Source organism: Dendropsophus ebraccatus, chromosome 3 (genome assembly GCF_027789765.1).
Source record: "Dendropsophus ebraccatus isolate aDenEbr1 chromosome 3, aDenEbr1.pat, whole genome shotgun sequence".
Lineage (NCBI taxonomy): Eukaryota > Metazoa > Chordata > Amphibia > Anura > Hylidae > Dendropsophus > Dendropsophus ebraccatus.
The window spans coordinates 51,852,370-51,879,751 of NC_091456.1; the positions used below are offsets into that span (position 1 = coordinate 51,852,370).

Below are 27,382 nucleotides of genomic sequence, written 5' to 3' on the forward strand. Positions count from 1 at the left end.
TGGCAAGGTTTCTGGCTCTGTATAGATCCCTTTATTTTGTTAAAACTCAGCCATACATTGAGTCTCTTTCGACTACATATGTGTTATTGGTATTTTTACCTTTGTATTTTATCATTCCTCACTTGGGAACTACAATAAATAGGTCTGAGCATGAACACAGCAACCTTAACTTATAGTTTTACCCCTGGATGAATAGTAGCTAGGAAATGATTCTGAACATTTGCCTGCTATAAGAGCAGACTGAATATGCACATACGGCAAAGATCTTGTAGGAGAATAGGCGAAACTAATTAAGATATGGCGATACGAAAAAGGTTGAACATTTCTTTCCACACAATAAAGCTATGCTGCTAAGAAAACCAATTGATGATGAAACCTCAGGTCATGGTCATATTCAATGAATCGAAAATAAATTGTACTTAGAGGCTAGCTTCTATTTTTTGTTGCATTACAAAAAAAACACCCTGATTCCAAAATGGATGTGTAAAATAAAAAAATATAAGCACAATGATTTGAAAATACACACCCATATTTTACACACAATAGAATGTAGAAAATATAACAAATGTTAAAAATGTGACATTTCAGAATGATGTGAAAAAATTAACAAAAAAAAAGTAGAGAAAGGGGAAACAAAAGGTTGAAAAAGTGGTAATAATAGAAAAAAAAAATCACATTTAAAGGGCAGTAAAGAGCATGTTAGAGAGGCAGACATTTCAAGGCTTTGTTCACACACAGTATTTTTGCTCAGTATTTTGGTCAGTATTTTGCAACCAAAACCAGGAGTGCATTGAAAACACAGAAAAGTTATGTTCACACGATGTTGAAATTGAGTGGATGGCCGCCATTTAACACCAAATAACACGCATTATTTCAAAACAATGGACGTTGTTTTAAAATAATGCAATTTTTTTTGCCATTAAATGACAGCCATCCAGTCAATTTCAACAGTGTGTGAACATAGCCTTTCTGTGTTTTAAATCCACTCCTGGTTGTAAAATACTGAGCAAAATACTAAGCAAAAATATTGTGTGTGAACATAGCCCAAAAATGTAAATTGTGTATTTTTATTTCCCCACTAAATATTTAATAAATCTGTAGCATTTCTGCATAAACGGACATGTTGTTGTATTAAGAAAGGGAATCACCAACTGTAATCTAACCAGCAAACGCATGTTAGGGGTTAATATGGCCAGGGCCAAAGTTATTTCTAATTCCAGCTGCTGACACAGGTGTTAAAGTAATACTCTTAGGGCCCTATTCCACCGGACGATTATCGTTCAGATTATCGTTAAATCGTTCGAATCTAAACGATAATCGTTCGGTTGAAATGCAGTTAACAATTAACGACCGAACGAGAAATCGTTGATCGCTTTATAAGACCTGGACCTATTTTTATCGTTGCTCGTTCGCAAAACGTTCGCAAATCGTTCGCATTGAATAAGACATCGTTCGGTCGTTCGCAATAGATACGAACGCAATAGCGAATAAATAGCGAAGAAAAACGATCGCAATTACGATCATAAGTAACTATTATCGTTCCATGGAAATGAGTGAACGTTTTCAGGTCTTTCGCAATAGCGGTCGTTTGAGATCGTTAATCGTTAACAATTATGCAAAAGATAATCGTCCGGTGGAATCTGGCCCTTACCCTTGTCTTCCTGTGCACCTTTCTCATTGTTGGACAGTGTTACTAAGGTGGGGCTTAGCGTCTGTTGAAACCCCTCTCCCTACCTCATAACATAGAAAGTGACGCTAACAGCATTGGACCAAGGAAGGGAGGGGGGCTCAATGGACACTAAGCCCTGCCTCAGTGACACCACCCAACAATGATAAAAGCACACAGGAAAACTAGGGTGACAGTATCACTTTAACAGTGTATGGAGTGGGCTCAACTCCTGGCCCTGCTGCCTACTCTCTGACTTGATGTTTGAAGTACATATGTCAGGAATAAATGCATCTGTTTGTTGTCCATCACTAGGATCCTAACATTGAGGAGATAAAAATCTCTTCCAAGTCCTGCGATAAAACAGACATAAGGCTTACCTTGCCATTCCTAGGCTGGAGAAGTTAGAAGGCACTATGAGTATATCAAGTCGTGTAAAAGGGTGAGTGCCTAGCACAGAATAGGCTGCCTCAAGGCACTGAGAAAGTACTGGAATCAACATCTCTTTACATCTGGAGTATAGTACATCTGGAGCAAAAACACGATGAGGGATGCAGCTTTGTGAGTGGGCCTGGAGGCTTCTATAACGGCAAGGGTATTCCTGATGTCTGCAGTACTGTTCTGAGGATCTGTTAGAAAAGAAACACAATACATAGGGATAAAAAGTTATACATTCTCTATAGACAACAGGCATTTGCAGTACTTTGGCTGTTAACATTTCACTGAACTCGCCAGTTACAACTTTATTTGGTTCCAGGATAATCATCATAAGCTGGAAATATTCTACCTGGAAACCCAAATTCAAAGTTTTTTTTGTACTGTACATACAGAGCACCAGAAGGACACAACTGAGCTAAATTCACCTGGTATCCAAAGGAAGAGCTCATCCAGGTACAGTTAAAGGGGTACTCTGGAGAATTTTTTTTCCCCAAAATAAATTGGTTTTAGGAAGTGAAGGTGCGTGCACACTACAGAATGGCAACGGTTTACCCGTAGTGTGCACGTACCCTCATACAGATTTTTAAGTTACGTCTATTTAAAATTAAAAAATAAATAAAGTCGTCCCATACTTATCAGCTGCTGTATGTCCTGCAGGAAATGGTGTTTTCTTTCCAGTCTAACACATTGCTCTCTGCTGCCACCTTTGTCCGAGACAGGAACTGTCCAGAGCAGTAGAGGTTTTCTATGAGGATTTGCTACTGTTATGGACAGTGACTGTCACGGACTCAGGTGGCAACAGAGAGCACTGTGTCAGACTGAAGAGAATGCAGATGTGTAATCAGCCGATTACAGGACCAAGAGTTGAATCCACACCAGGTATAATAGGCGCAGGAGTATTCAGATTTGCACAGAGCGGTGCAACCAGGGATCATCCAGAGGTAGATGGCATAGTAAACATATACTCTTTATTGCAACGCATTTCGGCCCTATATTGTCTAACATGGGCCCCAGACTGAAGAGAATACACCACTTCCTGTAGGGCGTACAGCAGCTGATATGTACAAGATTTTTTTAAATTTACAAATCTGAATAATTTTATGGCACAAGCTGATTTAAAAACTTCCTTAGTCTCTGGAGAATACTGTACCTATAGGGAGAAGTGCTGCAGGACAGCCAGTCACAGTATATATTTCAGTACAGACTATTGTATATTGCTGGAATTGTATCCTTAGGCCATTGAAACTTGAGGATTCAATGTACTTGAATGAAAAAACCTGTAGAAATATTTAAAATGTTTGCACTTATCATCAAGAAACCCAGTACATTGAACATACCATGCTATCTAATTTCTGTGTGGAATGTTTTAGAGCAGTCCAACTCACTGATTAAATTGATATGGTGTTTATGGAGATTTATTATAAGACTGGGCAGTGCCAATGGGCAGTCTTATCAGAGACTGGCAGCCTTCCTTGTATGGCTGAGCATACAGATACAACTGTCAAGCAGTGGGTAGGACAACCCACTGAACTCCTAAATAAATAAGTTATACTGAATTTGTGCCTTTATCTGTTCCTGCTCCACATGTTTCTCACAGATAGAGCTGCATGTTCAATGTGAAAAGTTTCCTTTGGGGTTAGCTGTGGCGGGGCCGTGCACTGATTGGCTGAGCAGGACCGACGGGAGCCAGGAGCCTCACATAAAGCTGCGGCGCAGAGTAGGTAATGTATGTTGCGGGCTGCAGGGTGTTAAAGGGGCCAGGTTACATACTCACAGCAGAATGAAAATTCCAGGATTCGCAGCGGATTTCACATCAAACTCGCAGCGTAAGATCCACTGCGAATCCGGTACGTGTGAAGCCACCCTTAAAGTGGTATTCATAGTTGACAAAGATAGCTGATCGTGGGGGATCCAACTGCAAAGGACTCAGGCGATCTATAGAACAGAGCACAGTTGCCGGTTAGAGTGCTGCAGCCACCTGCAGCGCATACGTGCCGCCACTTCATTCATTCCCTATAGGAGTTGCCAGAAACAGCCTAACACTGTGACCGTTCATCTTGTGACTGTAGTTTTTTGGGTTGAGCATGACAAAGGATTATAGAATCAAACTATTCTGAAAGTCACCACAATGATTTACATAGAGAAACTTTTTTCTTCTTCTTATTTAAAGGTGTGGTCTTCTCAAATTCTTGAGAATAAGGAGTGACTGTTAAAGGATTATTGCTTGTCTAACCGGGATCTTCCCTGTATACATTTAGCTCTGGGCTAATATTTTAGAAATTCTGGTTTATCTTGAGGCATTTGTGCAGACAATTCTTTAGTGACATAGATGTAACATTAACTCTTTATCTGAGGGAAATTCTTGTCATTTATCTAAACATAACATATCCCCGACAAAGACTCTCTTTGTGCTTTCTGCATATATGCTGGAAATATCTACAGACAGAAAGGAAGCATTTTATTTATTTATTTTTACAATGGACATACACACCTTAAGTGTTGAGAACAGAACCTAATTCAGACAGTCCCTGTAAATCTATATTAGAATTCATAGTCCAAAGATAGACCACCAGAGAAACGGCGAAAGGGTGATGGAAGCCAAGGGCTTTGATGTCCCTGGGGAACAAGGGTCACTGTAACAAAATAGTGAAGAAAGTTGCTGCTGGCTATTATATATTATAGAAACTAATCGGAACATACAATGCATTGCTGCCTGGCTGTATACTGGGCTTTGTAGCCTCAGATTGGTTACAGTTGGCATGTTGACCCTTACCACTTAAAGGGGTTATCCAGTGCTACAAAAACATGCTCACTGAAGAAAATGGAGCTTGATTGCAAACTGCACCTGAACTGGAGAGGGGGGAAAAGTGGCCATGTTTTTGTAGAGCTGGATAACCCCTTTAAAGCACCTACCATAGGCATGTGAGCATTAGAACCAATATAGAAGGTGGACTGGGCTGATCAGTCAAAATTTCTACATTTAGGGTACAAACCCACTTGACATATTTGCTGCGTGAATCAGTCTTAAAAATAAGCAGGCAAAACGCAGGTTGGCTTTATACAATTGTTCTGCGTTAAAATACGCAATTGCGTATTTTTGAAGCGTGAAGCTTGTTGTTAGCAAAGCATCAGTTGTTAACAACCTGTGTGAAAAACGCATGTAGCTTCATGCTTCAAAAATACGCAATTGCGTATTTTAACACAGAACAATTGTATAAAGCCAACCTGCGTTTTGCCTGCTTATTTTTAAGACTGATTCACGCAGCAAATACGTCAAGTGGGTTTGTACCCTTAGGGTAGCTTCACACATAGCGGATCCACAGTGGATTTTTTACACTGCGATTTGCAGAATTTTAATTCCGTTGCAGATAGGTGACCCGGCCCCTTTAACCCACCGCCGCCCACAGCCCTGGCTCAGGGCTTACATTGCTGCCATGCACTAATTGGCTGATGGGGAGCGAGGGGAGCCGGGAGCCTCATACAGCCGCGGCGCCAAGCAGGTAATGCATGCTCCTGGACGGGGGCGGTAAAAGGGGCCAGGTCACATTTGTCCAGTAGAATGAAAATTCTGCTGCGGATATGTGACCCTATAGAACTTCACTATACCAGGATCTGCAGATCGCAGCGTGAAATCCGCTGTGGATCCGCTACGGGTGAAGCTACCCTAAAGAGTTATTCTCATTTCAGCCTATTATGAATGGATGGTGTGCACCTTGCGTTTGCAGTTAGCACATCATTCATTTTCTATGGGGTTGCCTTACACCATTTATTCTGTGAGCCATTTTTTCTACACGCTACAGACCCTCACCGATCAGCCTATTATCCCCTATCTTCTGTAGGGGACAACAAGTTGAGATGGGAATACCCCTTTAAGTGAATGGCCAGGTACATGTGTGCCACTTATCTGGAGAACGATGGCACCAGGATGCACTATGGGAATAAAGAAAGCAGGGAGGAAGTGACATTCTCTTACTTTGACATGTACACAGGGTACGGATCAAGTCTACCCCCTTCATGGTAACAGCATTCCCTAATGGCAGTGGGCTCTTTCAGCAGGGTAATGCAGGGTGCTACACAACAAAAACTTTCAAGAATGATCTGAGGAACATAAGTGCAAGGTGTGACCAACAAATTCCTCAGATCTCAGTTCAATTGAGCGTCTGAGGGATGTACTGGAAAGAAAGACTCGGATGTCAAGGACAATCCTTGCAACTTAGAGGACTTAAAGGATCTGCTGCTACAGTGTGTTCGTGGTATGAAATATCCCTAGGACTTAACACACCTCCACAAGGATAAGATTTTTTTCATGAAGATCTGAAAAAAACACATGGAGTTACATGTGGATTTTGTTGCAGATTCACCATGGATCTCCCCCCTATACACAACAAAGTGATGAAAATAATCATGAATTCACAACACAATGAGCGGCTGTGGCTTCAAACCTGCAGGTAACTTTTGCTTCCGCCCTGATGCTTGCTCACTGCGGCAGCAGCTTCAGTCAAAGTATTTATATTTATTTTTGTGTTGCCACAAAAGGACTAATGTGCACAGTGCCTAATGGTAAGTGCATCCCTAAATGCACTGTGATTGGCCAGACAGGTAAAGGAAAGATGGTTACTGACAAACAGTTCAAAACTAATGGAATAAGAAATAGTTGAGCACAACAAAAGGTACAATCTTAAGGTACAAGCGGTTTGGGGGGTTCAGATTGTGAGTACAGAGTCGCTTTAAGGAATGTCAGTGAAATCTAAAAAATCTCATTGTCCCCACTCTAAAGGGGTATTCCACTCAAACATAACTTTTAATATGTTGTTGACCATGATGAGACTAACAATTCATTCCCTATTTGTTATCTATTCAGCCCCCTCCCCCAGTTCTGAGCTGCTGCTTTCTGCTGAAAACACAAAACTCTGTGTGTGAGCTTTTCTCTCCCTCTCCCCCTCCCTTCTGAGACGGCTAATGAAGACAAGTCCCTGGCTTGCTGTATCTGCAACGTTGTAGCATCTTTATAATGCTGGGAGGGTTAAGCAGCAGACACAGTTTAAGTGGTAGCGGCAGGTTGTCAGTATTATAGGAGGGGAGAGGGTTGTGTCTTACTACAGTCTACAGAAGTTGTCATCTACAGCCACATCACTTGTGAGTCTCTGCATGTAATAGTTCCTGGTGGGAGGCATAGACAGAAGAGAATAGGGAGTAGCGAGCAGTGTTACCCAGTACAGTGAAATTTACCACTGTGCACATATTTGCTGCTATATTGGTACTTTTCTTTTTTTTTCGGGGGGGGGGGGGGGGGGGGGGTCTGGGGTGACTTTGAGTTCCAGTCCAGCCCTGATGACAGGCATGGTTTTTAACTATTCCATGACTTTACTTTGTACTTTCTTGCTGATTCCAGAAATGTAAGAAACATGTGATTCTGGAGTTGGTCAGTCTAGTATTACTTTTTTTTGTGAACTGTAAAATATACAGAGATGACATTCGGTTTTCCTAGACACTATTGTCTCTAACCTAATGTTCTTTTCTCCATTTAAGAGGAAATACTGATGATTATCCACTCGCATCTGTCCAGGAATACTTCGTGTGGATTGTGATTCACTCAGGCTTAAACATAACCCATAAGAGAGAATATGAACAGTATAATGTAGCAAAGCCTAAAACAATCTGCTGCCGCTCATAGCCCCAACTTGCTGTATTTCAGCTGTCTTTATTTAATATATGTTTATGTTCTGCGTTTATTTGCTTTATGTTTTCCTTAACAAATCTATTCTTTTATCTGGATTGTAAAATGAGCTCACTCCAGCTGTGTGCAAACAGTGTGACAGAAATGACAAGTCTCAGGCACCATTCACTGCTAATGAGCACGTTTTAATTTTGCTGAAGACAGCTGGGTAGCTCAACATCATTTATTCGGTATTTGAAGCTTGCTAAAGATACAATGTTGCAGAATTATTTACACTCAAGAATCCCTCATATACCTGCGTAAAATTTTTTGAATTTTGAATAGTTTGTATATTTATTTGTGTTTTTTTTAAACATATTTTCCCTATTTTTTACCTATCTTACAATGCCATACCCTATCCAAATGATAGGCTATAACTATCTGATCATGGGGGAGCCAACATCTGTAGCTCCCTGTAGAGTGGTCCTGCATGCTCATGCACAGTTATATAGATGGAAAAGCTGAAAAAAGATCCACGTCCATCCAAATCAGTCTATAGTGTTAATCCAGAGGAAGGCAAAAACCTCATGATGTAGAAGCCAATTTTCCTCATTTTAGAGAGCGCCACTTAAAGCGGCACTATCAGCAGGTTCAGGCCAGTGAACCTGCTCATATGAGCCTGCCGCTATTTACCTCAGGATTCCCTGGCTGTCCTCCTTACACCGGTGCGGTCAGGTATAGTGGTGTTTTCAGCTAATTACTGCTATACTAATTAGCGTGCTCGGAGCATTTGGGGCGTTCCCCATGCTCCCGAAGCACCCGCTCGGCCCCCAGCCTGTCTCCTCCTGGCTTACCCACTATGCATATTTATATATGCATAGCTAGGCCGCTTGTTACGGCGCATGTGCAGGAAGCAGCCAGTAACAAGCGGCCTAGCTATACATATGTGAATATGCATAGTGGTCGGGCCAGGAGGAGGCAAGCTAGGGGGGCTGAGCGGGTGCTCCGGGAGCATGGGGAACGCCCCAAATGCTCCGGGACAGTTAATTAGCATTTTTCAGTAATTAGCTGAAACCACCACGTTACCGGACCGCACCGTAATAAGGAGGACAGCCAGAATCCTGAGGTAAAAAGCATTTGGCTCATATCAACAGGTTCCCTGGCCTGAACTTGCTGATAGTGCTGCTTTAATTGCTATTTATTTATTTTTTATTATGTTTTATTTTATCTCAGACAATTTTTTCCTCATTTCACAGTATAATTCATTGTAAAAACACGCCTCATCTTACGAAGTACATTTAGTCCTGCAAGGAAGTAACCTTATATAGCTCTGCAGATGTAAAATTTAAGGGTCCATTTACACAGAAAGATTATCTGACAGATTATTTGCCAAAGATTTGAAGCCAAAGCCAGGAACAGACAGAGATATAAACAGAGATCAGGTCATAAAAGAAAGCCTGAGATTTCTCCTCTTTTCAAATTTCCCCATTCCTGGCTTTGGCTTCAAATCTTTGGCAGATAATCTGTCAGATAATCTTTCTGTGTAAATGGACCCTAATGCTACGATAACGATTGAATTAAAACGATAATTGTACGTTTAAACGCGGCGAACGATCGATAAATCGTTCATTTTAATCTTTTAACATGTTCTTAAATCGTCGTTCGCAAAAAATTTGCCGATCGTTCTGTGTAAACAGCCGTTCACTGATTTTACCTATGTGTGAGATAGGCTTAAGCGATCGCAAAATGATTGCAAAACGAATTTTCTGTACGATATATCGTTCTATCTAAACACTGATCGTTATAAAAAAAAAAACGTTACTTCGAAATCGTTAATCGTACGATCGGCCCAATTATCGCCTCGTGTAAACTTAGCATAAGAGTTATAAGAGGGTAATTGAGCTTACATTGACCAAATCCTCTGGCATAGTGTTTTACAGTCTCGCTGCTCTTACAGTAAAGAATCCTTTTCTGTGCTGGAGTAGAGGATGCCTCCTGTTTACAGATACAGTCCTGGGTATAAATAGATAATAGGAAACATCTCGAAATATTTATACATAGTTATAAGGTCACCCCTCAGCCATCTTTTTTTTTTTAAACTAAACAACTGTGATAACCTTTCTGGGTATTGTCGTTCCTCCTATTCCACATGTATTACACAGGATGCACTTTATTGAACCTTCTCCCGCGTCACTTGTACATGGATGCCCAGTTTGCACCGATTATCGATTTGCACCAAGGTAGAATTATTTCTCCGTCATGTACATCTATGCACCTTTTGATGCACCACATGATTTTATCTGCCTTGGCAGCGGCTGTCTGAAACTGGTTGTTACAGTTAAAGTAACTAAGTTTTATGTGGCACTGTATCAAATGCATTGGAAACATCCAGCAAGTTACCCTGATTCAGTCTTAACAGAGAAGTCCCACCAAATAATTGCCATTAAATGACGGCCATCCACTTCAACGACCACATCTAACTTCAAAAGTGTATGAACATAGCCTTTCTGTGTTTACAATCCACTTCTGGTTTTGGTTGCAAAACACAGACCAACATACTGAGCAAAAATACTGTGTGGAAACATAGCCTTAACACGTATACACCAATCCTTTTGGTGAATAAATAAGTGACATGCTTACAGTAAAAAGACATACTAGAAGTGTTAAATATATGCAAGGCTCATATACTCTAAATGCCATAGGACTATCTTCTACTGTTGTGTGTATGTTGAGGGGATGAAATACGATCACTACAGACAAAAATTATACTTACTTCTATAACTACTGCATTGCACACTGCATGTAAAATAAGGAATTCTCTTAAAAATATCTAGACCTGTAATCAGCGCCTGGAGCATCAATGGACGACTTCCTTGACGGTTAACAGCATTTTCAAATTTTTGATGGATGGTTTGGCCCACACCTGTCTGGATCATGCTCCCTGTCTTCTCCTTTTCTAGTTTCTATCTCTTTCTCCTTTTTTCTACTGTTGTCGACTTTGTCTGCTATGAGGGTATCATCTCTGAGATATGTACATGCCTTTGTTAACAGGATGATACACCCGTTTCAGTTTTCTTTTCAGCCTCGAGAGTTGCTGTTACTTTAAGAGAGTTGCCTTGTTGTCCCCATTGGTTAACTATGCTTACCTTGGTGTCTTACCCGAAGTTCTATGACTGTGGATATTGCTCATTGACTTGATCTATGTGGTTTGAGCAAGTTGTTAAGCTAGATTATATGCAAGCCTCAAAGCTTAGTTTATTATGTTACTAGTCTTTATAGCCCTTAACACTTGTTGTTCTTCTATCCCTGTTTTTCCATATATATATATATATATATATATATATATATATATATATATATATATACATACACTCACCAGCCACTTTATTAGGTACACAATGCTAGTAACGGGTTGGACCCCCTTTTGCCTTCAGAACTGCCTCAATAATTCGTGGCATAGATACAACAAGGTGCTGGAAGCATTCCTCAGAGATTTTGGTCCATATTGACATGATGGCATCACACAGTTGCCGCAGATTTGTCGGCTGCACATCCATGATGCGAATCTTCCGTTCCACCGCATCCCAAAGATGCTCTATTGGATTGAGATCTGGTGACTGTGGAGGCCATTTGAGTACAGTGAACTCATTGTCATGTTCTAGAAACCAGTCTGAGATGATTCTAGCTTTATGACATGGCGTATTATCCTGCTGAAAGTAGCCATCAGATGTTGGGTACATTGTGGTCATAAAGGGATGGACATGGTCAGCAACAATACTCAGGTAGGCTGTGGCGTTGCAACGATGCTCAATTGGTACCAAGGGGCCCAAAAAGTGCCAAGAAAATATTCCCCACACCATGACACCACCACCACCAGCCTGAACCGTTGATACAAGGCAGGATGGATCCATGCTTTCATGTTGTTGACGCCAAATTCTGACCCTACCATCCGAATGTCGCAGCAGAAATCGAGACTCATCAGACCAGGCAACGTTTTTCCAATCTTCTACTGTCCAATTTCGATGAGCTTGTGCAAATTGTAGCCTCAGTTTCCTGTTCTTAGCTGAAAGGAGCGGCTTCCGATGTGGTCTTCTGCTGCTGTAGCCCATCTGCCTCAAAGTTCGACGTACTGTGCGTTCAGAGATGCTCTTCTGCCTACCTTGGTTGTCACGGTTGGCTATTTGAGTCACTGTTGCCTTTCTATGAGCTCGAACCAGTCTGCCCATTCTCCTCTGACATCAACAAGGCATTTCCGCCCACAGAACTGCCGCTCACTGGATGTTTTTTTCTTTTTCGGACCATTCTCTGTAAACCCTAGAGATGGTTGTGCGTGAAAATCCCAGTAGATCAGCAGTTTCTGAAATACTCAGACCAGCCCTTCTGGCACCAACAACCATGCCACGTTCAAAGGCACTCAAGTCACCTTTCTTCCCCATACTGATGCTCGGTTTGAACTGCAGGAGATTGTCTTGACCATGTCTACATGCCTAAATGCACTGAGTTGCCGCCATGTGATTGGCTGATAAGAAATTAAGCGGTAACGTGCAGTTGGACAGGTGTACCTAATAAAGTGGCCGGTGAGTGTAATATATATATATATATATATATATATATATATATATATATATATATATATATATATATATAATAAAATACTTTTTTTTGTTTGAAAAAAAATAAATAAATATCTAGACACATTCAATAACATAAATGTATAACAATAAACTACCAGTACCAACCTTTTATCATCCATGTTTAATGGCATAATATGAGATGGAGGGCAACGTTCCAAAGAGGTGCATGGACTACTTCTCACTTCTGTCCAACTTCCAACGGCAATGGTAAAAGTGGAGGCTGGCATAGGCATTGTCACGTAGTAGAACCAGCTACACATTTCTGTACAGAAACAGATCATTATATCTACTTAAGTACAAGTGGTCAAAACCCTAATAATAAAAGTTAAAGGGTTAGTGCGGCGTTCAACATTAGCTCACTAAATAACACACATTACAAAGTTATACAACATTGTAATGTGTGTTATTTAAGTAAATGGCCCCCTTCCTCGTGTTTCCCCCACCCCGGAAGTGTGGTGCATTATACTCACTGGGTTGTCATCAGCTGCTCAGCCGCGATTGGTTGAGCATAGTTATGCTCAGCCAATCGCGCCTGAGCAGCTGATGATGCGTTGGAGGGGGGTCGGCATGAGGGAGGGCTGGAGCAGTCCGGCTGACCAATAGGCTATAACCATGTTATTTGCACAACCAATAGTTATCTGAAACTGTATATATATCCACCCCTTCATGAATAGTATCATTATGGATCCATCAGTGTTTTGCACATATGTTTATTCCAATATAAAACCTTTTGGATTATCTACATCCTGGTATCATAAACTATGCTTGTATGGTATTTTTTAGTCAATGATGTTATGCTTCCCCTTTTGAGGGAATTTCACAATTTTATTATATTGTCATGCGAAAAATGAAAATATTAGGAGGGTTGCAATGGAAAAAATATATATATACACACATACATATATATTTTTTTTATTTATATATTTTTCGAGAGAGATGGTGCGGTGCCCCTAAACTCTACTGCTTCACTAAGGATATATGACAGTTACACAATGACGGAGCTTTTTGAGCATTGCTGTCCTCAGTACGACAGGACCCTATTACTAAAGACCCCCATGAGGTCAGGGAAAAAAGAGAGTTCTTGGCAGGTAAAGACCAAATGTTAACAATAGTTTTGCCCAATCACAACATTTGAAGACCTCTCTAATTATTTTTATTCTTTTGTCCAACCAATTATGGCTACAACTGCAATGTTCCTTGAGAGCTTATGCAACACAATGTAGAGAGGGATTACAAGGTAACTACAAAATTATATTGACTACCGCCTGAAATAAAATTACAAAATGCCACAAGAGGATAGAGCAAAATAATGTTACAGTACTCAATGTTCTGTATCCCAAAGCAAATGCATGGGACTTTTCAACAAACTTATATCTATATATACTGTGTATATACACAATCAAATATGGCAAGTATCAAAGTAAATTAATTAATAAATAAACAAACAATTGCTTTCATTCTGTGCTGCCTCCTACTGTTATGTCTTATGGATTCAAATAGTTTACCTATGGTAAATATAACAAAAATGCGTCCGTCCCTTAAAAAAACTACTTTTGAGATAGAGACATGTTTGTTTCAGACCCCCAGCAAATCACTAAAATGCACAGGAGAGGAGGGTATGACTAAGGGCATTTTTACACGGGCCAATGTAATACGGCTTAGTCAAGTGAGAACCATATTAACTCCAATATAGTTGTCCTCACATTCTGGTTTACATGGAAGGATGGGATCAGCCAATGAGCAAGAGATTTCTTGTCCGTCAGCTACTCACTGGTCCTAATACACAGGTCAGTTATCAGCAGTGAGGACCATAAAGTATACCGGCTAGCACATCAGCTGCCCTGATCTGCATTGAACTCCACTCTTCGCCTGGAAGTTCGGGTAGCCAAGGCTAAGAACATGCAGGGACCATAACGTGCATGACTGCCATGCTCATTCAATGGGAGTTGCATGCATTACAGTCTTGCTGAGTTAGTAGCTATGGATACTCGGAACTTGCAGGCGAAGAGTGATGGGAGTTTCAGAGACATGCTGACAGGTACACATTGCTTGACTCCTCATGTCTTCTCTTGCTGCAGAAAATCAATGAATAAGATGGGGAGAGAAGCTCGTAACCAAACACTTCTTCCTGATAGTTGTAGCAGTCAGTGGCACGCTATGACTACTAAAACATTGTTCAGTAGAAATTTTTTGTTGCCAGAAAACTAGTCATAATTTCTATTTCATCACTTGGGGAAAGTTCAATATGAGTCACATGGCCCTAAGAAATAAAGTTAAATCTTTCATCAGACAATGAAAACAAGGTCTGATTTTAGAATTAGAACATGCTGAGACAAAAGCTGTCGCTGTGTATATTTTTTAGTATGTTATTTTGAATGTCATGGGAACAATGCATAGTCACTCTTCAGACAGAATAAGGAGACAAGTAGCCTTCCAGTAATCTGAATAAAATATTGAGTGTGATCTGTACGTGTAATATAAATGTGAAGCAGCCAGTTCACTGTTTTGCTCTTTGCAACAGCTAAGACCAGTATGAAGACACCTGCAGGATCAGCAGCAGATCTGATGGTGCAGATTAGATGCGGTGTTCAGTTATTTAGATCAAATCTGCTGCGGATCTGCAGCACAAAATCCGCTGCGATACGGTGTGTGTGTGAAGCTACTGTAATGGTAGCTTCACGCGTATCGGATCCGCAGCGGATTTCACGCTACGAGTTTGTAGCAAAATCCGCTGCGGATCCTGGTAGTGTGAACGTCTATGGGGTAACATTTTTATTCCACTGCGGATATGTAACCTGGCCCCTTTAACCCCACGCTGCCCGCATACATTACCTGTCCGGCGCCGCAGCTGTGTGTGAGGCTCCCGGCTACCTTCAGTCCCCATCAGCCAATCAGTGCTGCCATGCACTGATTGGCTGATGGGGAGCGAGGGGTCGGATCACATACTGGCAGCGGAATAAAAATTCCGCTGTGGGTATGTGACCCATTGAACTTCACATTACCAGGATCCGCAGCGGATTTCGCTACAAGCTGGCAGCGTAAAATCCGCTGCGGATCTGATACGTGTGAAGCTACCCTTAAAGGACAACTCCGGCGGGACCCCCCCAAAAAAAAAAAAACAGACACACACAGACACCATTCTCACCATCCCTCCGGTGACGATCGCCACTCCATTTGCCCGCCGTCCGCCTCACCGTCACCTGCGTCCGCCGTCCAGCGATGTCTCTTGCTTCCGGGTCCATGAGAGAGAAAAGGCTGCCAGTGCGCTTGCGCACCGGCAGCCTTTTCATTGGCTGGAGCGCATCACATGGCTTCCAGCAAGCTCAGCCAATCAGGGCTGAGCAAGCTGGAAGCCATGTGATGCGCTCCAGCCAATGAAAAGGCTGCTGGTGCGCATGTGCACCAGCAGCCTTTTCTCTCCCATTCACTCTCAATGAAGACGCCGAAGAGGAAGAAGACCCGGACCGCCCCCCAGCTCTGACGTCACCCGACACCAGAGAAGAGGACCGTGACGACCGTAATAGGTAATGTATACATTCCTTAACTTCCGGGGTGGGGGGTCGGGGGTCGGAAAGTGGGGGAAGGGGGCCAGACCGGGTATTTAACCACATTACAAAGTTATATAACTTTGTAATGTGTGTTAAATAAGCCCAAAAAATTTTTCGCCGGAGTTGTCCTTTAATCAGGACCTGGGGACCTGGAGCTTATGAATAACTGTAACTTATCTCTACCAGAATCAGGTTTTTTTTAGGTAGCCATGGCTACGAACATGCAGAGACTATAATATGCATGACCCCCCTACTGATCCAATGGGGGTGGCACGCAGTACAGTCTTAGTCTTCTTAGGTATGAATACCCGGAATGTGTAAGGGAACTAATCCTGCCTCTCTGCTCAGAACAGACAACACAGTGACACAGCCCCCCGGCACTGAGAGAAGGACGTCACTGGAGCAGAGTGGATAATACACAAGGAAATAGGACAAGAGAATGAGACAACCAGACCGAAAGAGAGGAAGCAACCAAATATAAAATATTACTTTATTTAGGGCCATGTGAATCATATTTATTACTTTACTGAAAGGATGATTGGAACAAACTTCCAGGAGATGTGGTAGGTAAATCTACAATAACTGAATGTAAACCTGCCTGACATATATCTATCCTAAGATAATAAGAAGGGAAATACTAAAAGGGCAGACTAGATGGACCCAGTGGTCTTTTTCTACTGACAATCTTCTATGTTTCAATGTAACCAGCAGGGAGAAGCAGCTGCTACTAACTAGCTGCTCTTTCAACACTAAAAGTCAGCCTGACCTGTGCTTGGGCAAAACTGTGTAGTCCTCTCTCAGCAGCCTGAGCACTGGTCAGAATAAACTGTAAGGGTATGTTCACACTGAGTAATATAGGCGGAATTCTGCGGCAAAGCCTTCTGTCAGGGAATCCTGCCTGGCTCAGTGTCACACTGCGTGTCTATGGGATGGCTCATGTACCTCCGCTTCCGACGCTCTCTGCTGAAAGAATTGACATAAAATAGGAGCGGCGGTGGCAGACGATCTAAGAATCATCTGGGCAGCCCCTCCCGCAGCTCCTTGTTGGCTCCTCCTGCTCCCTATCTGTGTGTGTAAGTCTCAAGTCTTCCCATACTTATAAACTGCTGTATGTCCTGCAGGAAATGTTGGTTTCTTTTCAGTCTGACACAGTGCTCTCTGCTGACATCTCTGTCCCAGACAGGAACTGTCCACAGCAGGAGAGGTTTCTATGGGGATTTACTGCTGCTCTGGACAGTTCCTGTCTCCCGACAGAGATGGCAGCAGAGAGCACTGTGTAAGACAGGAAAAAATACACTACTTCCAACAGGACATACAGCAGCTATAGCAGCTATGGGAAGACTAGATTTTTAAATAGAAGTACGTTACAAATCTATATAACTTTCTGAAACCAGTTAATTTGAAAGAAAATTATATAACCCCTTTAAGATGAGAGCTCTATGGAGGTCATCTCAATTTTAAGACTTCTTGTTCTTCTTTATGCTGGAGCTAGTTTTTAATGACATTGACTGCATGTTTGGGGCCATTGTCCTTCTGCAATAAACATTTGGAGCCAATCAGAGACCTCCCAGATGGATGGCAGCATTTTCCCCACACCTGCCTAATCATTATGCACAGTACTGTATATTAGCTAACACAGACTAATACAGTCATTTGTAATAGCGTTAGCTAATATACAGTACAGCAATACGCCTTTCCCATTAGGCGTAAAACAAATGAATGCAGAATTTACTGAACTCAATTGGGGGAGATTTATCAAACATGGTGTAAAGTGAAACTGGCTCAGTTGCCCCTAGCAACCAATCAGATTCCACCTTTCATTCCTCACAGACTCTTTGGAAAATGAAAGGTGGAATCTGATTGGTTGCTAGGGGCAACTGAGCCAGTTTCACTTTACACCATGTTTGATAAATCTCCCCCAATATATTTAGATATCACATTGCACAAGTCATTTATGGTAGGAGTTTATTGGTATTTATGGTCTGATCATTTCCTTGGTAACCACAAGCTAGTCTGTACTGCTTGTGAAATCCCCTTTGTTCCCGCTGTGAGACTGGACACCAAAAAATACTCTATTCTCTTGATTTGTTTAAGCACAGAAGCATGCATACCGCGTGTGTGCGGGGAAGGAATAGAAAGGTATACAGGATGGGTGGGACCATGTGAACTCCAGTTTGAATGAGCTAATCTGTTTTAAGTAAATACATTCCATTTTTATGCTCACTTGGAGGTGGAAAAGGGCTGTGGAAAATCTAAAATTACCTTATAATTACTGAAGTATAACATGAGTCATTCAGAAATAATGAATAGAAAATCAGTGCCCTTTTAACTAACAACTCTGCCATTAGGCACAAATGACTAAGCTTTGAGACTGGAGCTGCCAACAACTTGGAATATCATTGTCACTTTTGACGTCCCGTCAGATGGTTATTTCATATTTCTTTACTTTGAAAGACAAAGATAAACAATTCATTCAAAATTAACAAGAATTCTACTAATTACAAAAAAAAAAAGACTTTTGTGAATGACTATTGTAACAAGGTCATAAGGTATAAATATATGCAGAGGCATTACAAGTATATTGATATGAAAAGACCTTAAATTGAATGTACCACCGTTACATTGCTTTTCTGTTCTTACCATGAATAGACCAGCGCCGGCACGGGGACGCCAGTACCACGGTCCATTTTTTGATCCGCAGCCCATTTCCCAAACATGGTGCCAGTCTATCACCGGCCGGGGCTGAAGCATGTGAGGCGGACGGCCCGTCCCCAGTAGGTGAAAACCCCCTCCTCTCTATGACGTGGCTCCATTAGAATCAATAAAAGCACCTCCAGTGCTTCAGGCCGGACGGTGCTCGGTAATAGACCGCCGCCGTGCATGGGAATAGAGCCAGGGTTCGAAAAAAGGACTATGGCACCGGCATCCCCGTGACGGCGCCGGTCTATTCATGGTAAAAACAGAAAAGCAATGTGCCGCTGGTACATTCACTTTACAGCTGTGTAGAGAAGTCCTCATACTGAAAGGCTGCGTGCACACTACGGAATTGCCGCGTATAAAACCCCCGGCGTATTCCGTCGCTCGTCTCCGCACGCGGCGGCGCGCATTTCCGTCCGTGCCATAGACACTATTCTATGCACGGGCGGATTCCGCGTTCCGCCAAAAGAACTTACATATCAATTCTTTCGACGGAACGCGGAATCCGCCCGTGCACAGAACAGTGTCTATGGCACCGGCGGAAAAGCGCGCCGCCGCGTGCGGGGACGAGCGACGGAATACGCCGCGGGTTATACGCGGCAATTCCGTAGTGTGCACGCAGCCAAAGAGTGTGAAAGTATCATTTTAAAGGTTATGAGCACATTTTATATTCTTGCTTTGTAATTATTATGGTTTGATAACATTTTCTCCCCAGCACTTTCCAATCTACAGCCACATACAGTGTCCCATTATCAGTGAAGTTCATCGAGATCCCTTTTCTGACAGCTTTGTTATCGGCCCTTTTCACCTCTCCAGAAGAAACTTCTAAGCTGTTTTATGATCAGATTAAAGATAAGTTGAAAACCCTATGTATACAGGCCATTCTGTATCCTGCCTAAGAAAAGTCTTGCATAGACAAAAAAAAAATCCATAAAAGCATAAAAACTAGCAGCATGGTGGCAAAAACTTTAGTCATAGAATAATAAAACATTAGGAGATGGTTCCTTACCTTCACCATAGTGATCTGGAGTGGCAACGTTTTCTCCACTCATTAAAACAATACAGTTGCTGGTAGTCCGAACAGTTGCATGCCATGTTGACATTGCTACAGGTGGCTCTTGACATGGAAACAGGGCCCTGTTGTTAATAGGCGATCCAAAGGTATAAACACAAGGCCTAGGCACAAAGAAACAAATTCGCCAACAGAAAATGGAAAAATACATTTAACTCATTTCAAGTTTTTATATCCTGCATGCCTTGGTACAATGGTATAACTTAGTGTCAAACCTTTAGTAGTATATAGCCATGTTATAATACAGCAAAAAAAGCATTTAAAGGCTATGTTCACACACAGTATTTCTGTCAGTGATTTTTTTTCAACCCAAATCAGCAGTGGAACTGACAAGGCAAAATTATACAGGAAAGATTTGCACAGTTTCTGTGTTTTCGATCCACTCCTGGTTTGGGTTGAAAAAAAGACTGACAGAAATACATGGACACAGATCATGGATTTTTTGGTTTTGTGCTAAAAAATATAAACAGAATTCTGGCATACTCAAGCCCCCCTCCCCCTCTCTCTGCACTAGTACAGAGGATCAGGATCTCTGGTGACATGACTAAATTTATTTTAGGGTTTTATCTGGACATTGAAGGTTAACATCCTGTTTATTATTTTAGAGCGGCGGGATGTAAGGGGGGATGGAGGGTGTAGGGGACCAAAGTTGGAGTTTGGCGAGGGTCAGACCTGGCTGGACAGGCAGGGGGTGGGAGGGGCGGGGCTGTGGAGTGTTGAAGGTTTTTTTTTTCTCTTCTTTGTTTCTGGATAAGCTATGGCATTACTTAATCTCTTATGCTGGAATGTTAGAGGAATAGGAAACAGGCCTAAAAGGGTAGCTGTTTTTGATGTTCTCTCTCGCTATTTACCGGCTATAGTATGTTTGGTGGAGACCCATTGTACGTAGGAGATGGTAGACAGACTACGCCGTAGATGGGTAGGATGGGAATCCCATTTTTTTTTTTACTACTTTCTCATCAGGGGTTTCCATCTTAATTCATAGAAACATCCCTTTCCAGCTAATCCAAAAAAGAGTAGATGGGAAAGGAATATTTGTTTTTTTGTTCTGTAAAATATATGACAGGACAGTAATTCTGGCAACGGTGTACATCCCTCCCCCCTATTCCTCCGAAGTCCTGACAGAATTGGTAGGTTTCACTCAGGCTAAAGAGGAAGTACCTATATACCTATGTGGGGACTTCAATGAAGTACTGAACCCTAGTATAGGCAGAAGAGGGAGGTTGCAAAAAGGAAACCTAACCACTCTTGCCATGCTAGTAAAGGAATTGGGCTGGAGGGATGTATGGAGATTTTTATACTTAGATATGACTGCGTTCTCCTGTTTTGGCAGAGGTCTCATGGTGGCCTCACGGATAGATTTGGTAATAGCTAATGAAAAATCGTAGTCCACAGTTAAGAAGATGTCGTATGATACTAGGTCTTTATCAGACCATAGTCCGCTCTTTGAGTTGGGGTTAACAGAGGGACAAAGGTATAGAAGCTTTAGATTCCATCCACATTGGCTTACCATAATTGATAGGAAGGAGCATTTGAAGGAGGAACTAGTGCAATTTTGGAAGATCAATAAAGACTATGCAATTATTATGTGTGGGATGTGCTAAAAGCTTCTCTGAGGGGTCTATTGTTTAGAGAAGTAAATTATAAGAAAACATTTTTCTAGCGCTAAGGAAGCTAATTCGATGCATCAGGTTCAGATAGCAGAAGATGAGTTTCAAAAACTTCCATCTACAGAAAATGGGGTAAGATTAGATAAGGTCCAGAAGCAGTATGCAGATTTTCTGGTGGAAAAGCCTAACAAAAACCTTTCTTCTTAGGACAAAAATTTTTGATAGAGACAGGCAGACCGAGCAAATTAGTAGCCAATATTAGGACTCAAGTTGATAAAAACTATATTTTAACCCTGTATGATAAGGATGGTAGGGTAGTAAGAGATCCTGAAAAAATTAGGGAGATTGTCTTTGCTAATTTTTCTGACTGATTATGCAGTTTTTGGACTCTGCTCCCTACCCAAACTTACTCAGGAAGCTTAAGCTATTTTAAATTCCCCCATTGGTTTGTCAGATCTTTTGAGGAAGTGTTAATACTATAATCCTATACTGTTAGACATACTTAATGGATCCTGTATAGAGAATTGTTTACCCATGCTTATGTGTGAGGCGAATATTGTGCTTATCTTAAAAAAGAACAAGGACCCTTTGAAGGTAGAGTCGTACCGTCCAATCTCTCTTCTAAACATAGTAGTGGCTCAGCGATTGGCAAAGGTGGTGGATCGGGTAGTGGAGGAAGAGCAGACCAACTTCATTCCAAGCAGATCAATATATGACAATCTCTCTAGGGCAGGTATAAAGTGACTTTCCCTGTTCCATCCTGTCATTGGATGCCACAAAAGCCTTCGACTGGTTGGAAGGGGGATTCCTATGGAAGGTGCTAGATTTTGGCCAGGAGGAGGCTGGGTGAGGCTGCCCTACTCTTTCCCCACTACCAGAGTGGTAGTTAATTAGGTGTTAACATCAGGTTTTAAGCTGAGTAGGGGAACCCATCAAGGGTGCCCACTGTCTCCGTTGTTATTCGCGGTATATACTGAGCCTCTGGCAGAAAAGATCAGAAGAGAAAATAATGGGGTTTGGCATAGGAAGTTGAAATGACAAAATCCTTTTATATGCGGATGACATGATTATGGTGATGAGCACCATTAATGAATTTGGCCAGCTGTCAGGGCATAGAATAAACTGGGAGAAATCCTCTCTTCTACCAGTTGATACCCCTCTGCCTCCTCTAGATTTAGGGGTTATGGTGCTGGAAGAGCAACAAACTCTGGAATACTTGGGGACCAAGTTGAGTACAAGGGTGTAGGATTATAGTAAGAATAATATTTTGCCTTTATTAGGAAAAATTGAGAAGAAAATAGAGGTTTGGCTCAAACTTCCTCTCAAGATGGCAGATTGCTTAGCGATTGTGAAGATGGTAATTCTTCCTCCAGTATTATTTTATCTATTTGCAGTCCCTATTTGGATTCAGGATAGGTGGTTTAAGAGGATCCTTGTACTTGGTAATAGACTAATATGGGGAAGAAAGAAATTGCGGAAAAAATATCAAGTACTAGTGCAGAGAGAGGGGGAGGGGGGCTTGAGTATGCCAGAATTCTGTTTATATTTTTTAGCGATTAAACTACAAGTAATTCTGCCCCAATCGTAAGCTATATTTTACAAGTGGTGGTGTCTCATGGGGGGATTTTTGAAAGTCTGGAAGGGGAGCAGCTGAAGGGGGATAGGATTGTTTTTTTCTTTTGCTAAATTGTTCACTAAAGTATGGAAAGAGGTGAAGAAGATATGTGGGGTTAAAAATAGTTTAAGTTTTACTCCGATTTGGGGAAACCCAAAATTGCATGAGTTTATGAAGATGCATGAGTCACAATTTTGGATTAATAGGGGAGTTATTCACTGTTTGAATTTTTGAAGGTGCAAGAATAGAAGTGTAAAACTATGGAAAAAAAAAATATTTTTGGACCCCCCCCCCCAAATCGGGCTAAAAGGAGGTTAAAATGTGAGGAGAAACTAGGGATTATTCGGTCTGAGGAATGGGAATTGGTAACTCATAATATGAGAAGGTGCTCTATTAATGCCTCCCACCTTTTAATCCAATTTAAGATATTTTATTGGTTATATTATACATCTAGGGTATTATTTGAGGCAGGAATGAGGCAGAATTCTAACTGCACTAAATGTGAACTAGAGGGAGCGGATATGTTCCACCTTCTGTGGGATTGTGCAGTGGTTAAGGAATTCTGGGAATTACTGGGTGGTATAATTGGTGGTGTGACTTTGCATTCACTTGTAACCTGTCATTTGTAATAGTTCTTATTATAATGTATTGACAGAAGGAATAAAACACCACTGTTATGTACTGGTGACATTGTTTTGTGGTACGTATGTAACATATGCTTCTGGCTACTTTTTGAAAAAACAGAAGATGACAGGAAAAAAAAAAAAAAGGTTAACCTCGTTTGACAACCCCTTGCAGTCGATCTCACCCTATACTTTTCTGTTGTACACTTTTATCTAACACAATTTGGGGTTTTGTTCTGAGGTCTAAATAATTTAGGAAATCTGTTCTTGGGTATGTTATTAGCGGTTTTGCAGGGCAGAACTGATTTGGGGAGTCTGGTGTATGGTGCACGCAAGTCTTTTTGAGGACTGAATTATAGTTGGAGTATAGTGGCGGCAGGTAGCAGCAGGAGCGTTCAGTGGTGGACCACAGGAGGACCTGGTGATGTATGAATAGGATCTTTATTAGAGTCTATGGAAGGGCACAATATCTAAACATTTTAGATATAGATATAGAGGTATGGTTTGGGGTCTGAATTTAGTTTGATTTGGGGTCTAAGGAATGGTTTGGGGTCTGAATTTATTAAAGAGGTTTTGTCTGAATTTATTTTGAGTTGTGTCAAATGTGTGTTTCTTTAGGGAATTGTAGTTTTGCAAAAGCTGGAGGGCTACATGTTTGACACCTGTGGTTTAGGCATTATAAAGCTGCTGACAAACCCACTTTAAGATCCAGATCTGGTCCCCTCCAAAATCAATGAAACATAGAGGTGCATTTAACAATCATTTACAGCAAGTTTCTGTCATTTAAAAAAATAAAATCAGGCCAATTCAACAGTTTTTCGTTGATCACTGGCTGATCTTGTCAATGGCCGGGACCGCCATGTTAAGAGACCAGCTCTGAGGTTGCACCAGCAGCTGTGGGGAGAAGCCAGGAAGGCACCAGGGACATGTGGAGAGGTACTGTATGAACAACTTTGTTATTTTACACTTTTAAAGCAAGGGCAGCACTGACATCGCTAGTGATCTCCGTGCAGCCCTTGCTGCACAATTATTGAGCCATGTGGGGCACAGTAAATGCTTGTTTACATTACTAATCAGGCTGTGTTATACGGCCTTTAGTTGCATAATTTGTGGCAAATTTTACTAGGTTTTTCAAGAAAAAGTAATTCATGCTCTCTATCCACAGGATAGGCAGAGCGCAGACATCGGCACCCCCACTGATCAGCTGTTCTGCACTGCTGTGGCACCCGGATGTAAACAAATACAGGAGTTGGAAGCCTCTGTTCCTCACTAGGCTGCAGTAATCTGGTCCGACAAGTACAATGTACAGACCCGAGGCCTCTGACTCATATAGATTGTTCACTTCTGGCACCATGGTTCACCTAAACAGCTGATCAGGGGATGCCAGGTGTCTGTACCCATCAATCAGCCTTTAACGATCCATCTTACAATTCACATCCAACATTTTCATAAATCTGTTGCAAAACAAACCAAGGACAGAGACAGTAAATTGACTTAGAACCCTTAGGATATATGAGCCCTTATGTAATTGCAGAGTGCAGCATGTCCTAATGTAATAGATAAAAATACTCTCTGTAATATTTAGAATATATATAACACACAGGTGTCTTACAAACCTTACTATAAATGCTCAAACCAGAAAGGTTCAGACAAATCCTCATCTGCCAATCTTGTAATACACGCAGACAGCTGTATAGTGAGTTGGGCTTCCTGCAATACTTTTTCTTCTAAAGTGTTATGTCTGAATGGAGAGGGATGGCAATCAGCCCCTTTGATCCGAGCTTAAGCCATGTAATCTTGTTAGAACCCAATGTGCTATAACTCTGACCTTCTCTCCTGTGATCCACATTTGAAGCTAGGCATAAAAGGCATGCCAGACATATTCGCTGTGTGTTAATGGCAGCTGAATCTAGTCCTATCATATCTGTAGAAGTTAACAGTAGCTGTCCATTCATTATTTAACAAATACTGACCTTCCCCTTTGATCTTTGGTCCACTTTACTGACCTCCCATTTTCCATGGTCTTATACCATATCCTTATGGCAGAGGGAAAGTCGGTGGACGCATTTACTCCACGTTTGCTGATCTGCAGACTCCAAGCGTCAGTAAAAAAAGGGAGTTCTCCACGTCCTGGTTTCCGGCCACACTGTGTGTAATAGGATAACTGTTCTTTCCATCGGCTTGCAGGTAAAACCACCAGTTCAGGAGGAATCTGATGGCTCGGAGTTACCTGCTGATCACATTCAGGACTTGGCAGCGCAGACGTCAGGCAGTTTTCAGGAACATCCAGGACATCCACCTCCTCAACCTTTGACACAGATAAATCACAGCAGTCCAGCACCAGAACAAAATCCCCCTTCCCCTCATTGCTTCTGTCACAGCGCTCCTCTGAAGTAGTAATCCCAAAAGTATGGCTTCTGTTGCCATGGTGACCACACTTCTCCAAAGTATCTGTTTCACCTATAGTATATAAAATGGAGTCTTCATTACTACTTTGTGACAAGGACATACGTGACTCCGGTGCCTGGTCGCTGCCACCTTCACCTGGCTGAGAAGGACAAGAAGTGTTGGGCTGAAGGAATAAGACAATGTTCCCTGTTATTGTCTGACTTTCGAAGCATACGTCAAGTTCTAGTGTGTAGTGTTTTACTAGAATGTAACTAGTGTTGGCCATCAGTGGTAAGTCATCTGTATTGGGCTCCATTCTCAGTGTCACACTCATCTCAGGTTTCAGCAGGAAAGACGCATTATATCTGTAAAATGAACAAATACATTTTGGTTATATAGGTTATATTTTCAATTCATCTGCTGCAAGTGGAAAAAGGACAAAGTTTTCTGGTAAGATTCTTCTTTAGGGTCTGTTCACACGTACAGACTCGCTGCGTATTTATCGCTGCTAGTTTCTTGCACATAAATCCACAGTGATACTGATTGCTATCAAGCCAATGTATGTGTATTCTCGCTGCGTGTTTGGTGCGATTTTTACATGCGAGTTTTGATTTTCCCATGATTTTCACAGGCGAGTTCAACACCACAAAAAACACAGCTACTTTCGTGCGAGTTTGATGCGAGTTCTGTGCGAGTTTTACGCAGCGAGTCTGTGCGTGTGAACAGACCCTTAGGGTGGGTTCACACGTACAGAATCCGCAGCAGATTTTATGGTGCAGATTTGATGCTGTGTTCAGTATGCTCGTATCGCAGAAAATCCGCTGCGATACGGTGTGTGTAAAGTTACTGTTAGGGTGGGTTCATACGTAACAGAATCGCATCAGATTTCATGCAGCGAGTTGGCAGTGAAATCAACTGCGATCCTCCTGTCAGTTTCAAAAGGATTACATACTTGTATGTAAGCAGCAGCCCCCTTAACCCCCCGCGGCCCAGGGCATACATTACCGGCTCCATGCTCCGGCTTGTTCTATGGCTTCCAGCGTCTGGACATCCTGCTCAGCCAATCAGTGCACTGTGGCAGGACAGCGCACTGATTGGCTGAGCAGGACATCCAGACGCCAGGAGCCACCGAAGAAGCTGGAGTGTAAAGCCGGTAATGTATGCACCGGGACACAGAGGGTTAAGGGGGATGCCACTTACATACTGGCAGCAGGATGACAATTCCAGCTGTAACAATTAATACCACTCACCTGAATCCAGAATGACATTTGGTATGGGGAATAGGTTTCTGATCTATATAAGGCTAGGTTCACACGGCATTTTACATCTGTTTTATGCAGGGAAAAAAATATGTATTTGTGTGCATCTGTTTTTATCTATTTTTCCATTGAATAAAATTTTTTTTAAAAAAGGATCAAAAGGCATCCTTTTTAAG

At 41.8% G+C, this 27,382-nt stretch overlaps 1 protein-coding gene across 3 annotated transcripts in view; it reads right to left on the reverse strand.

Moving 5' to 3' along the window:
* Window positions 1–27,382, reverse strand: part of AOPEP (aminopeptidase O (putative)) — a 310,178-nt gene that overhangs the window by 258,648 nt on the left and 24,148 nt on the right. For all 3 annotated transcript variants that reach the window (XM_069961757.1, XM_069961756.1, XM_069961758.1), the window contains exons 2-5: window positions 25,533–26,312; window positions 19,649–19,815; window positions 12,500–12,656; window positions 2,047–2,295 (exon numbers count right to left, since the gene is read on the reverse strand). In XM_069961757.1, coding sequence (XP_069817858.1) covers window positions 2,047–2,295; window positions 12,500–12,656; window positions 19,649–19,815; window positions 25,533–26,281 — 1,322 coding nt within the window. In that variant the 5' untranslated portion in view covers window positions 26,282–26,312. The remainder of the gene's footprint in view (window positions 1–2,046; window positions 2,296–12,499; window positions 12,657–19,648; window positions 19,816–25,532; window positions 26,313–27,382) is intronic.